This window comes from Molossus molossus, unplaced genomic scaffold, assembly GCF_014108415.1.
Source record: "Molossus molossus isolate mMolMol1 unplaced genomic scaffold, mMolMol1.p scaffold_m16_p_12, whole genome shotgun sequence".
Lineage (NCBI taxonomy): Eukaryota > Metazoa > Chordata > Mammalia > Chiroptera > Molossidae > Molossus > Molossus molossus.
In genome coordinates this window covers 75,583,047-75,596,936 of record NW_023425347.1, presented here as the reverse complement: position 1 = coordinate 75,596,936, position 13,890 = coordinate 75,583,047, and the positions used below count along the sequence as shown (strand labels likewise).

Genomic DNA, 13,890 nt, shown 5'->3' with positions numbered 1-13,890 from the left:
TATAAGGAACTGAGTAGAAAGGTCCTCCTGTAAGTAGTGTTGGTGGTTATCCCTTGTGTCATCTAATTGGGCTGCTCGGGGGGTTTTCTTTTGTTTGTTTCCTTAAACTGAGCAATTGAGTTCACTTCAAAACATGCTTAAATAAACGTGTGGGATATTAGAGTAATTTGAAAGGTGATGAATAAACAGAGATATTAACTTTTTAAACCTTGGAGAGCCCATAAGATTTGTTTCAAAAAGACTGGATATTTAAACAGAAAATCTTATGTTTAATGTCAGTGTCTTAGAAGGTCTAAGGAACTCCCAGACTTTACTTTAAAATTCTTATTTGCTAGTGACAATAAGAGGTACAAACGAGAGACTTTAGACTTTTTGTTTTTGTTTTGATGCTGAAGCATTTTAAGATAAAAAATATCTTAAATATCACGTCATTCAACCTGCATTTTTTTAGTATACAAAGAAATTATTTTTCCCTCAGAAGTTTTTATTTTCAAATGAAATGTGTCCCTTTCATAGCTGTCACCTTTGGAGACTGGCTACATATTCTGGCAATGCTTCCATAGCTCAGAACATTTTAGAAAGTTCAATTCTGAGATTGTCTTTAGAAGCTATAGCATATTTTTTAGACTATTCTCAGTAAAGACTGTCATTATCCTTAAAAGGTAGATAACGTGATTGAGCATTTTTTTTTTTTTTTTTTTATCCTCACCCGAGGACACTTTTTCATTCTTTGTTCAGATAGAGCAGGAGGGAGAGAGAGAGAGAAACATCGATGTGAAAGGGACACATCGAGTGGCTGCCACCCGCACGACCAACCAGGGCCGGGGACAAACTGCAACCGAGGTACATGCCCTCAGCGGGAACCGAACCCGGGTCTCTCCGGACCGCAGGCCGACGCTCTAACCGCTGAGCCAAACCGGCCAGGGCTGATTGAGCATTTTTTTAGAAAGAAAGAGTCTGAATATAAATGATCACAACTTCATTCTGACTCTGAGGAAGGTGGTATGCATGGGCTGTGGAGTCACTGAGAATTTCAGCACTACCGCTTTCTTCTAGCTGTGTGACCTCAAGCAATTATCAACCTCTCTGAGCTTCATCTTCCTCATCAGTAAAATAAGAGCAAGAGTAATTTAATTACCTTGTAGGATTGTAGGGGAGTATATAAAGTGCCTGGCAAATAGCATATTCTTAAAAATTAGCATTTTTTGGTAAAGATACCATTAATTTGGATATATATCTGTTTTTAGTCTATTTGCTTGGGTAGGGGAGGCTCAATTCATAATAATTTCCCCTTTCTAGGTTCCCTAAATATTAGTGATCTTCCTTGAGCCTGCTGTTTCTCTTTTCTGCAGTCTTAGCTCTTGAAACTTTCAGTGACAACAAAGAGGTGGGCAGTAATTAAAGTCCTTTTATTTACTTTTTCAGGTTCTTTCTTTTTGCCTAACAGTCCTGAGCCGCAGATTTGAGTTTCAAGCTGATGCATTTGCCAAGAAACTTGGGAAAGCTAAAGACTTATATTCTGCTTTAATCAAACTAAACAAAGATAACTTGGGATTCCCTGTTTCTGACTGGCTGTTTTCCATGTGGCATTATTCTCATCCTCCACTACTAGAGAGACTTCAAGCTTTGAAAAATTCAAAGCACGACTGAATTGCAGGGTCTACGGCTGAAAACACTTCTGATTATTTCTGTCCTGATAGCATGTTCCGGCTCTTGATGTTTTTAAACTTTTTTTTTTTTTTTTAAGAAAATTATTAAGTACAGAAAAGCCCAGATTTAAATATATTTAATATCTCATTTCAAAAATTATTTTAATAATCCATTTCTTAATGAAAACACTGGATGAAGTTTTAAGGCTTGTACTTTTATCTTTAACATCGAATTTACCATCAACTTGTGAAAAAAAATTTTTTTAATTGATTTTTAGAGAGAGGAAGGGAGAGGGAGAGAGCGAGTGAGAAACCCTGATTTGTTGCTCCACTTAGTTGTGCATTCATTGGTTGATTCTTGCATGTGTCCTGACCCGGGATCAAACCTGTACCCTTGGCATATCGGGACAATGCTCTACCCAACTGAACTACCTGGCCAGGGACATTAACTTCTAAAATTATTTGAGCAAATACAGAATTTATTTTATTTACAAACTTATAAGGTGTTTGGGGGCGTACATTTAAAAGAGGACGCACCACTTCCTAGTCCTGTCTGTAATGCAGAAACAGTGGTTCCGAATCACTGTGCTCATGCCCAGGTTGAGACTTGTTTTTACTTTCATGTTGTAATGATTTAATCTAGCCAATCAGTGTTTTAAATAAGGAAGAAAGATTATAATTGGTAGGGTGATGTTATTTAAATGAAAGTAGTTAGCAATATGCCCTACTGTTCTACCAAATTTCTGTTCCCTCTCTTGCTACACATGGATCAGGAATTTCCAATAGTGCTTTGAAATTAGAAATTATGTGTAGAATGTTTAAAATCATTGGGTTTTGTTTTTGTTTTTAAGAAAATCTCAGTCTTTACCTTTCCTTCCACCTGCTGGGTATGATCCAATCCATTAGGGGTAAACTAGTATTTTTCAAAACATTCAGCATTTTCCTCATTCATACTCTTATCCTTTCACTTAGCAGAAATTGCCATATCGAACAGGTTTTGCTATTTTTAAAGTGGCAGAGTGTGGAAAGAAGAAATGATATTTTAAGAGACATAAGGGTGAAAATGCTGATGATTGTTTTATGATATTACAGGAAAAAATATAGTTTTCTATCTCTTTCAAGGACAGAAGAGTTTTGGTTTTTATTTTTGTAATTTTTATTAATAGGTTGTAAGTACTATTTAATTGGGCCTGGTTCCATTTTTGAAAATTACACTTCTTGATATGCAGATCATTTTTCTTTTTAAAGCAGATGTCACAAAGATTTCTTTTTCAGTTTACAAAGCTGTGTGTTTGACTGCTTCAGATCTCTGTCCACTTCCTGTATGAGAACTTCCTTTGTGCCTGAGCGCCCACCCACTGGTCATGCTTCCCTTCTGGGCATTTATTCCAGAGTGGGATCAACTGTGCACCCGTGGGGTCTGGCCAGAAAGTCTTTTGCTCAGCTTATAATTGGGCGATGTCTTCACATGGAAATATAATAAAAATAAAGATCTAGTTTAGTACTGCATTATTTGTTCCTTAGGCTGGAGAGGAGCAGTCCTATGATTTTATCCAGCATCCTTTACCGTGGCTCCATGCTGTGTAAGCTGCCTTTCCTCCCTTCTGTGCCTTTAAACACCAATTTCAGTTCTCCGCAAGCGAAACATTAAAAATTGCCAATGCAAGTTGATGTACTTTGTCTTTGACTTGACAAAATCTGTGTGTCATTTGTCACCTCGCCGTTTGTTACCTAGAGGAACTGAGTTGCTGGGGCGTGAGGAGTGTGGGAAGAAGCGGCGGTGCTGAGTAGTGTTAGCGCCCTCATCTGCCTCCCTCACAGCCTCTGCCGTCTTCTTCCTGCTCCACTCCAGAGTGATACTAGTTTTTGCTGGTGTTTTCTCAGAACCTTCATTCAGAACCATTCCTTCGATTTCACGACCTCAAGCTGTCTTGGACCTATCTGGTTGGCTCCAGCTACCTTTTTGGTCTTCCTTACATGTGGCAGCAGTAATTAGCTTTCTATATGTAATTGTTTTTACCTGGTCACCTACATTTTATGGATGGCAGCAGCATAGGGATGGCCAGAGGGTACTGTTAGCTTCCTGAGGTATTAGTGAGAGGAAGGAGTAGAGAGGCCACTCAAGGAGAGAAAGAGGTGGCACTTGGCACCCCTCGGTGGCTATGCAGGGGCCAGAATGAAGTCGAGCAAGACCTCAGGTAAAATAGCATGGCTTCAGCAGGGTTCATCCCTGAATCTAAGACAGAGTCTCTGTTGTGTATATACTGCCTTTGTCTTGTCCCTGTGCTGACTTCTGAGAGCTGCTAGTAAATTCTACCTCTGCTTAGGATAGGAGCAGAATCCCTGCGATTAACTCAGTGATTTTAGTACCAGTGATGATCCCATCCTGCCCTTTACCTTTATATTCTCATTGTCACCCCTAATCCTTTGTGTAGTATTCCCCTCCCTGAGGAAGCCTTCTTCCACTTGGTCTTCTTCATCAGTCCTTTGGATTCTTTTGTATATGTATGCTTTATGTAGCTCTGACTGTTTTGAGTGTTGTATCATCATTAGCAGAAAGCTAAGTACCACTTGAGAGCCTTAAATTCTGACCTAGGTGCTATAAAAAGAAAATTACAGAGAACTTGTATCCACAGTGACTTGTGGGTCAGGCTAGGTACAGTAGTGGGAAGGCAGAAATGACCCATAGTGGAATGGTGTCGCCCTGTTCAGACACTACTATCCAGGATGGTTGCTGGGGGGAGGGTACTCCCGTGTACCCTAAAAACCTGTGAAACCAGGAGTGCTCTCACCCAGTGAGCAGGACGCAGCCAGCAGCTCATATAACAGCCTCTGCCTTTGGGTCAGAGCACCCCTGTGGCTCTGGATGATGGCTGATACACAGGCAGGGTATAACTTCAGGTTAAGGTCCATGGCTCTGGAATCCAACATACCATGTGCTAGCAAGACTTTGGGCAAGAGACTTGAGTGAGCCTTCACTTCTCTACCTGTCATTGAGTCAACAAATACAAGCTGTGCTCCAGGTGCTGGGGAATACATTCATAAACGAGCAAGAGAAACATCCTACCTCGTGGAGGTAACATGCTAGTGTGGAGACAATCAAAATAGATGAAATATATATTAAATGGCGATACAAGTCTTGGAGAGAAACAAGGGCCTGAGGTGTTTGTGTGCAATGGTGGGAATGGAGGGTTGCAATAGTAAATAGGGTGGCCATAAAAAGGCATTTGAACAAAGACCTGAGAGAAATGAGTGGGCAACCTCAGCAAATGCTTAGGGGAAGAGCGGTCCAGGAAGAGGGAACAGCAAACGTAGAGACCTTGATGTGAGAGCGAGCCCCGTATGTGGGAAACACCGGAAGGCCAGCGTGGCTGGGACGGGGTGTGCCCGGAAGACACGGTGGGAGACAGAATCAGAGGAGCAGGGATGAGGCACATCTATAGGTCATTGTGGGAACTCAAGCTTTTCCCAGAGAGCAGTGGAAGCCTCTGAAGGGTACAAGAGAAAGCGTGGAGTGGAGGATGACTCCACCACATTTAGCCTAAGTAACAGAAAGGTTGCAGTTTTCGGTCAGATGGAGAAGGGGGATTTTGGAGGGGCAGATCGTTTGAACATTTTGGCCATATTAAAATTGAGATAAATGTCTACTAGACATCTAAGGGGAGGCGATGAACAGGCAGTTGGGTAAATGAGTTAAGGGGGCAGGTCTGGGTTAGGGACATCTAGATGAAATTTAAAGCCACAAAACTGAGTGCGATCACGAGTGAGAGAAAAGATGTGATTCGAGGACCACGCCAGGTGGCGCTCCAGCTTTCAGATACTGGGCAGGTGGGGAACCAGGAAAGGGATCCAAGAAGGACCGTGTGGTGAACTAGGAGCCAAATTAGACGACACTTAGTTCCCATAAAAGGGAGCGAAATGTGGGATGAGAGCTGTAGGCAGAAGTGGGTTTGAGAGGTTTTATTTTTTAACACGAGAAATGGGGTTAATGCCTGCTTCACAGGGCTGTGGTAAGGGCCAAACGAGATAATGTTCACAGGGTGTTTAGCACAGAACCTGATAATAATAAGAGCTCAATACCTAATTAATAATTGTCAGTGATGATATTCATAATTTACCATAACCATTATGATATAAATAGGCAAAAAATAAAAAGTGCCAGACCCAGATGGCAGTTCTGGTGAGGGGCGGTTGTTATTCCAGGGAATAGCAGGTACAAAAACATGAGAACATGGGGCATTTTAGGAACGGCAAGAAGTTGGGAGAAATGGGGCTAGAAAGGAAGGCGGGCCAGGGGTAAGGGGCTGCGTGCATGTGGCTATTACCCTGAATAATCGTTCACTTAGTTAATATATGAAGTTCCTGCTAAATACTGTACGTACATTGTAGGCTCTGAGGGTACAGCAGTGAACAGAACAAAATCCCCGCCTTCACAGAGCTTATATTCTAGTGGAGATAAGGAACAATACTTATGCAATGAATGAATATTTGCTAAACAGTGAAAAGGAGAGGTCGACAGGGTTGGAGAAGAATTTGTGATAGGTGGTGAAGGTGGGAGTTAACGATGATGCAGCCTTCAGACCTGGGCACCAGGTGGGTGGTAGAACTGGTCGCTGTGATGGGGTACTCTGAAGGAGCAGGTGTGTGGGGTGTGGCTTCAGTTTTGACTTTAGTTTTAGACAGCTTGAATTTGAGGTGCTTATCAGACAGGGTATGTAAAGGGGCAAAGGACACAATTCTCAGGCACCTAGAGCTTCATCCACTGAGTTGAGTTGATTGGGACCTCATGAAGAGCATGACAGGCCCAGTAACCGAGGCACTGGCTATGGGTCCTGTCATCAATGGAAGCCTTGCTTTATGGCTACGAAACAAGCCCACCGTTTACCCAGGGAATATTTCTGTCCCTGACAGGATTCCTTTTTTTCTTTTTCTTTATTGATTTTAGGAAGAGGGAGAGAGAGATAGAAACATTCATGAGCCCTGGCCGGTTTGGTTCAGCGGTTGGAGCGTCGGCCTGCGGTCCGGAGAGACCCGGGTTCGGTTCCTGCTAAGGGCATGTACCTCGGTTGCAGTTTGTCCCCGGCCCTGGTTGGTCGTGTGGGTGGCAGCCACTCGATGTGTCCCTTTCACGTCGATGTTTCTCTCTCTCTATCTTCCTCTCACTCTACCTGAACAAAAAAGTGGAAAAATGTCCTCAGGTGAGGATAAAAAAAAAAAAGAAACATTCATGAGAGGGAACATCAACTGGCTACCTCCTACATGCCCCCCACTGGGGATTTGGCCCTGACCGGGAATCAAACCAGTGATCTCTTGGTGCATGGGTCGATGCTCAACCACTGAGCCACACTGGCTGGGCCTACCAGGATTCTTTAGAGCAGCTGCCTTGCTGCTCTTGCCAGGGCTCACCTAACAGAAGGCTTCATCAGCTTCTAAGACGCCTAGTGCCACCATATCGATACCCACTTTAGAAAGATATGCCAAAGTCACCCAAAATGTCCAACTTGAGACCCTGTATATTAGTAAAACACCAGAGCTCTGGCTGAAGGTCCCTTTCACTGTTGATTTTTTGGTGGCACAGGTTGAATGCTGGCCATCTGGGCTGGAAGAGTAATGGTTTGCTAGATTGCCTGGAACAGAATCCATCACGCAGCATTGTGCAGCCCTGCAGGGGCAGGGGTGGGACTCTCAGTCCTCACAGGCTGCACTCTGGAGGAGAAGCTGTTGTACCTTCAGGAAGGGGCCGTGTTGCCATACTCTCTGTTTGGTTTCTTTTATTTTTCTTTATTGATTTTAGAGAGAGAGGAAGGGAGAGGAAGAGAGATAGAAACATGGAGGAGAGAGAATATCAATGGGTCGCCTCCTGCATGCCCCCCACTAGGGATTTGGCCCAGAACCTGGGCATGTGCCCTGATTGGGAATCGAACTGGCAACCTCTCAGTACAGGGGTCAATGCTCAACCACCGAGCCACACCGGCTGGGCTGTGTTTGGTTTCTTAAATCCCCTTTCACTGATTGCAAACAGGGGAATTGAATTCCTACTGCATTTTTGTTGCACTAGATTTTTGTGTCCTGGGGTTCAGTTATTAAGGGGCAGGCCCCTATTCTCATTGGTGGAGGGAATAGATTGGATACTGTTGGCCATCTTGGAATACACCTCACCGACATGCTAGGGAGACCACATCCCTTCCTGGTGTGAAGATTGGTGGGGTCTTCTTTGAGCATCCTGAACATATTATAGCTATTTATTGAGTACCTGCTATGTGCCAGGCACTGTATTGGGTTTTATTTTTGAAATTTTTTTATTTGTTCCTCTTTCCAAATGACCTTCTAAGGCTAAAATTTCAGGCACCAGGACAGTAAAGTGACTTGGCCTACGGAAGAGGCCTTTCCCACCAGGCATGAAATGCCCAAGAGCCTCCTGCAGCTCTCATTTTCTTCCCCCACTCAGAGCCCTAGTTTCTCTCTAGATTCCCTGCAACTACAGCAGCAGTGGGGCCTTGAGGAAGGTGGGGGCTGGGATGCTGTGATTCAAGATTTACCAAAGCACTGAGGGACAAGCCACTCCTGTAGCCCTCCGGCTACCCCCGCCACCCTGTCCTTCCTATCTGTCACTGGATTGGGGTAAGGGAGCTGAAATGTCCATTGTGGGAGGAGAGGGGCTGTGGGGCAAGGGAGGGAGGAGAGAAGGAGGGATAGGAAGCGGAGTTCTCTGCCTCTTCCCACCAGAGGAGGAAAAGGATGCTCCAGCATAGGTGGGGACTTACAGCCAAGTTTAACGGAGCAATGGGATTGGTCACTTCCTGAACTTTAAAACCTCCCATCTTTGCATGGGTCAAAAGAACCTGCCACACCCTTCCCTGCGCCTTCTGCAGGGAACAGCCTTGCTGGCCTACAAAGCTATGAGGCTGAGAGCCCCCAGGGGCAGAGGTCAGACCTGAGCCAGTCTCCCCTAGATGTCCTCTTAGTGGAAGTGGTGAAAGTGAATGCCACTTCTGTTCTCAGCATCCAGGTCCAGGTTTTTTCTTATGGGCCTGGGAACTCCTGGGAGGTAAGAACCAAGTCTTCTAATATGTTGCTGCCAACTCCTGCTCAGGACCAGCACACAGTGGGTGCGGAAACCTCCTGTGTGCCAGGCCCTGGAAGACACCAAGTAGGCTCTACTGCAGTGATTTTCAACCCTTTTCATCTCATGGCACACATAAACCATTTACTAAAATTCTGCAGCACATCAAAATATACTTTTTGCCAATCTGACAAAAAAAAAAGGTATAATTTTGATTGATTTACAAAAAATAATAATAGTAATTACCTACACTTTTTGCTCTAAAGTGACTTTTTATTTTTTTATTTTTTAATCCTCACCCAAGGATATTTCTTCCATTTTTGTTCAGATAGAGTGGGAGGGAGAGAGAGGGAGAGAGAAACATTGATGTGAGAGAGACACATCGACTGGTTGCCTCCCGCATGACCCCGACCTGGGCCTGAAACGAACTACAACCGAGGTACATGCCTTTGACCAGAATCAAACCCGGGACTCATTGGTCCGCAGGCCGACGCTCTAACTGCTGAGCCAAACTGGCCAGGGCTCCAAAGTGACTTTTTAAAAAATCAGGTGCCTATATTTGTATATAAGGATTTCTAGTTTCAAGAATTAACCAATCAGATGCAACCTTATTATGCAATGTAACCAATAAGAAACAACTCTATTATATGATCTATGTATTTATGGTTCAAGGCTGGGCATTCATATCAAATGGCTATTGTTGTGTTAGCTGTGTCGTTGTTTTTTTTTTATTTGACAGTCTAAAGGAAAAGAGGTCAGTGCCCCTAACTAAATATTCAGGTATTGCATGTTTTAAAACTTCTTGCAGCACTCCAGCTGACAAATCACTGCTCTACTGGGACAAACAAGACCTGGCTGAGTCCTTGCCATAGCTATACAAAAGCTGGGAAGGGATTTGCCCTAAATTACACAGCAGATCACTGTCCTGACCAGCCTCAGTTTTCTCCCACAGATTTCCTCAAATGTGGTGTGCCATCCCATTGCTCACAATTCAGCATGTGTCCAGGTGAAGGTACCCCACCCTCTCCCCTCCCTTCCCGGAGCGGAGCCCCTGGCCATCCTGCAGTGGAGGCCCAGCCCCAATCCATGAGAAATTAAGCTCCACAACTCACATCCTGGTTTGTACCCAAGTTGGGGGCTCTTTTTCATTTTTATTTTATTTTATTTTTTGTTTGTTTTTTTTGGTGGTACGTGCCCCTAGCAGGAACCAAACCTGGGAGTCTCTGGTCCGCAGGCTGACGCTCAACCACTGAGCCAAACTGGCCAGGGCAAGTTGGGGCTTTTATTTACAGAAAGGCCTGCATTGATCTAGTGGAGGGGGTAGGGGTGGGAGAAAGTGATGCCAGAAAAAGAAGGGACATGGGTGTTTAAATACTCAGATGGGAGGGAGACGGGGAGGAAGTAGTGGGGTGGGTTTAAAGATGGCCACCTCAGGTCACCATCAGCAGTCACCCAGTAAGCCCAGGGGGTAAACAGGACCAGGAACCAGCAGAGACCTCGGTCCATCTGCCCAAGGACAAGATGGCCAAGGAGTATGGCGCAAATTACGGAGATACTTGTTTGGTTACCATCTGAGTGTGCTCCAGGAAGGGAAGCCACCCCATCCTCTGTGGAGCTGGTACTTTCCAGCGACACTTGAGTCCGTTGGCCTCACCTTTCCACTCCAATGCCCTCCCTTCCCTTATGTTTCAGAATTTTATTTTCCCCAGGACTCCTGGGTCCCAGACAGAGGTCCTGGGAAAGCTGGTTTCCTGGGCTGAGGGATGGGGTGCATGGCCACCCAGTGGGGACCTAGTCCTTCCCCCAGGATGCCTGCTGGGCTCTGTCCTGGCCTGATGCTCACGGCCCCTTGATGGATCCAGGCTCTGTGAGGCGTGCAGAAGCATAAGCTGAGGCTCCGAGGCAGGCTGCAGGCTCACAGAAGCCCGGCAGCCCCACAGGGCCTGGCAGGCCAGGTCGGCCTGCCTCTCCCGGGGCCCCTGGGGACCCTCGATCTCCATCTTTGCCATTGATTGCTTGGCCAGGCCGGCCAGGGAGTCCTGTGAAAGGGAGAAGGTCAAGACATCAGGGCTTCCTCTTGTCTTGGTTCTAGAATTCGTAAGTCCTATTTTTCAGGTTGGGAAAATGAAGCCATGGACACCACAGGAAGAAGGGACTCAGCCCCAGACATACAGGTTGAGAGAGTCACATGTAATTGTCCACTACTCCCAGCTCCCAATCAGTGAGTCTTGGGAACAAATGCCCTTCCTCCGTGAAGCAGATTTCGACGCAACCCAGGAAGTCCTCAGCTGTCCAGTTCCCAGCCAGCCCCAGCCAGAGGCTCCTGGGTGCTCCGAAGGGATACAAAAGCTGGGGTATGGCCCTGGGTTGGCTGAGCATGAGGCATCCCCAGAAGAGACCCAGTTGTCTGTGGGTCACTAATCCCAGGGCTGAGGGACAGAACTGCTGCCGGGCAGGGCCAAGGTCTTACCTGGGATCCCTGGGGGCCCAGGCATCCCTGGGTGCCCACGTCCCACTTCTCCCCGGTCACCCTTCTCTCCGCGTTTTCCTGCAGAGAAAGATGGGCGCCTTAGTTTTTCAGAATTGGAAAATGTTTTTCTACTTTGGTTGCTATTTAATTTATATGTCACCCACAGCAGTTATCCGTGGTGTGTACTAGTTTACAATGGGGGAAAGTGGGAAATGACTGCAGACCTGTTACATAAAGGAAGGTCCAGACAAAGGACAGAGGACTACCGGGTGGGCAAAAGTAGACTTACAGTTGTCCGTATGAAAAATAATACAATAATTAATAAATGATAAGCTCTGCATTTCACCTACTCATGACTATAAACCTCCTTTTGCTCCACCCTGTATACAGCTGATGAAGTTCATTGCAGGGAAGTGTCTAAATATAAGGATAGCTGGCATTTACTGTATGCCAAACAGTGAACTAAGAGTGCTGTGTAAATTACCTCTGAATGTAATCCTGTAATCCTCAGGACAACACCATGAGGTTCTTGCTATTAATATCCCCATTTTACAGATGCTAAATCTAAGGCCAGGGAGATTAATAGGTAACTTGTCCAAGAGCCACAACAGACAAGTGGCACAAACTGGACACCACCTTTCTTGTGATTCTTGTGTCTGCCTGCTTTACTATTTTGTTAATCTGTCTTGCTATTTTATTTATTTATTATCCTCACCTGAGGACATTTTTGCATTTATCTTCAGATAGATCAGGAGGGAGAGGGGGAGGAAGAGAGAAAGAGAGAAACATCGACATGAGAGAGACACATCGAGTGGTTGCCACCCACACGACCCCAACTAGGGCCGGGGACAAACTGCTAAGGTACGTGCCCTTAGCCCTTAGCAGGAACCCAACTCAGGCCTCTGGTCCGCAGGCCAATGCTCTAACCACTGAGCAACCGGCCAGAGCTATCTGGCTCCCTACTTTTATTTATTTATTTTATTTTTTTATTTTTTTTATCCTCACCCGAGGACATTTTTCCATTTTTTGTTCAGATAGAGCGGGAGGGAGAGAGAGGAAGAGAGAGAGAGAGAGAAACATCGATGTGAAGGGACACATCGAGTGGCTGCCACCCGCACGACCAACCAGGGCCGGGGACAATCTGCAACTGAGGTACGTGCCCTTAGCGGGAACCGAACCCGGGTCTCTCTGGACCGCGGGCCAACGCTCCAACCGCTGAGCCAAACCGGCCAGGGCTGGCTCCCTACTTTTAGAGTCATGGAAAGATGTTTATGGGGTACCACTAAGTAAATTTAAGACAAAGATAACACCCCCCAAAAAAAATCCAGGTTATAGAATAGTAAATTTGTTTCTATCAATTAGCTACTGAGAAAGAAAAAGAGAAAACAGGAGGCAGGGCAATCAGCCTGCCTAACTGAGACACCCTGGGGCCCACCTTGGCCAAACCCCTTCACCTGCACCCCCACCCCACCCCCCAGAGCAGCACTCACCCTTAGGCCCTGTGTTGCCAATCTGACCTACAGCTCCCACGATGCCAGGAACGCCCCGAGGGCCAGGGTGCCCATGGGGTCCCTGTTTGCCTGGGTACCCAGGAGGCCCAGGAGGTCCTGGAGGACCCATCATGCCGGTTGCACCCAGGGCTTCTCTCTTGGCACTCACGGCCACCTCCGCCAGTTGTTCTGGAGGGAGGGAAGGAGACAGGGAGGTCTGTGAACAACTGGGGCAGGCAGAGCTCCTGACAGCCCCTGGCCCCTGGGTGTTTAGTTGTCCCCTTCCTCCGCCACTCTGCACAAGTCAAAGGTCCGGAGAGGGCAGGAATGTATCTAAAGTCCTCTGTCCCTTGGAGGCAGGGCAGGACTCCAAACACGGGGGCAAGGCCACTTGAAGAGACTCCTGAAGGGGTGACGCCCTGACAGGGACGGTGGGAGGGGTGGCTGGCTCCTCCCCTCACCTTGCAGCATCTTCAGCACCACGTCCACGATGTGCTGGTCGCTGGCATCTCGGCCCTGAAAGCAGAGAAGGCCTTCAGGACGCAGTGCCTGGCTGCCAGGGCTGCTGCTCCTGTGCCCTGAGCTCCCTCTCTGCCCCCAGTTTCTCACCAGAAGTATTTTCAACGTCTGACAAATCCCTCCTGCTGCACCCACAACCCTCCTCTCTGACTTGGGGCTCGGAACCAGCCTCAGGGAAGGCAGCTTCCCGGAGGAGCGCCCAGCCTTTGGGACCCAGGCACACTCTCCCTACAGATTTCTACCTTGAAGACGCCCTCGCCTGGGGCCAACTCACCGCCACGCCCTGCCTCCCGGGCAGCCCGGGCACGCCGCGGTCTCCAGCCAGTCCTCGAGGGCCCGGGGGCCCGGGGTAGCCCTGCACCCCGGGGGCGCCCGCATCCCCGCTGGGGCCCCGGTAGCCGGGTTCTCCGCGGACTCCTTGCTGCGGGAGGGGTGGGTGCAGAGCCGGGTGAGCGGATGCTCGAGCCCAGCCCGAGAGGGAGGGGAGGGGGCCTGGAGCGCCACGCGACGGTCACCCCGCAGCGCCGAGGATGGGGGATGGGGGATGGGGGTGGGGACAGCGGGAGAGGAGGAAGGTGGGAGAGAAGGCGGCGTCGCAGGGACAGGACTCACCTGGCCCTTAGGCCCCGGCTCGCCAGACTCGCCCTGCAGGCACAAGGAAGCTCTGTCACGAGGTGGTGGGGGCCCGGGGTCACCCGC

General features: G+C 47.4%; 2 protein-coding genes across 3 annotated transcripts in view; one reads left to right on the top strand and one right to left on the bottom strand.

The window, feature by feature from the left end:
• The window catches only part of ZMPSTE24 (zinc metallopeptidase STE24), a 48,100-nt gene extending 46,115 nt beyond the window's left edge, over positions 1 to 1,985 (top strand). The window contains exon 10 of one of the 2 annotated variants that reach the window (XM_036257183.1): positions 1,426 to 1,985. In XM_036257183.1, the coding sequence (XP_036113076.1) occupies positions 1,426 to 1,650 (225 nt within the window). In that variant the 3' untranslated portion in view covers positions 1,651 to 1,985. The remainder of the gene's footprint in view (positions 1 to 1,425) is intronic. The other variant, XM_036257182.1, reaches the window with a different exon arrangement.
• A 7,848-nt stretch (positions 1,986 to 9,833) lies between these two features.
• Positions 9,834 to 13,890, bottom strand: part of COL9A2 (collagen type IX alpha 2 chain) — a 16,215-nt gene continuing 12,158 nt past the window's right edge. Inside the window, exons 27-32 of the mRNA XM_036256941.1 lie at positions 13,804 to 13,836; positions 13,466 to 13,612; positions 13,134 to 13,188; positions 12,673 to 12,861; positions 11,183 to 11,260; positions 9,834 to 10,751 (exon numbers count right to left, since the gene is read on the bottom strand). Of these exons, the coding sequence (XP_036112834.1) occupies positions 10,552 to 10,751; positions 11,183 to 11,260; positions 12,673 to 12,861; positions 13,134 to 13,188; positions 13,466 to 13,612; positions 13,804 to 13,836 (702 nt within the window). The 3' untranslated portion in view covers positions 9,834 to 10,551. The remainder of the gene's footprint in view (positions 10,752 to 11,182; positions 11,261 to 12,672; positions 12,862 to 13,133; positions 13,189 to 13,465; positions 13,613 to 13,803; positions 13,837 to 13,890) is intronic.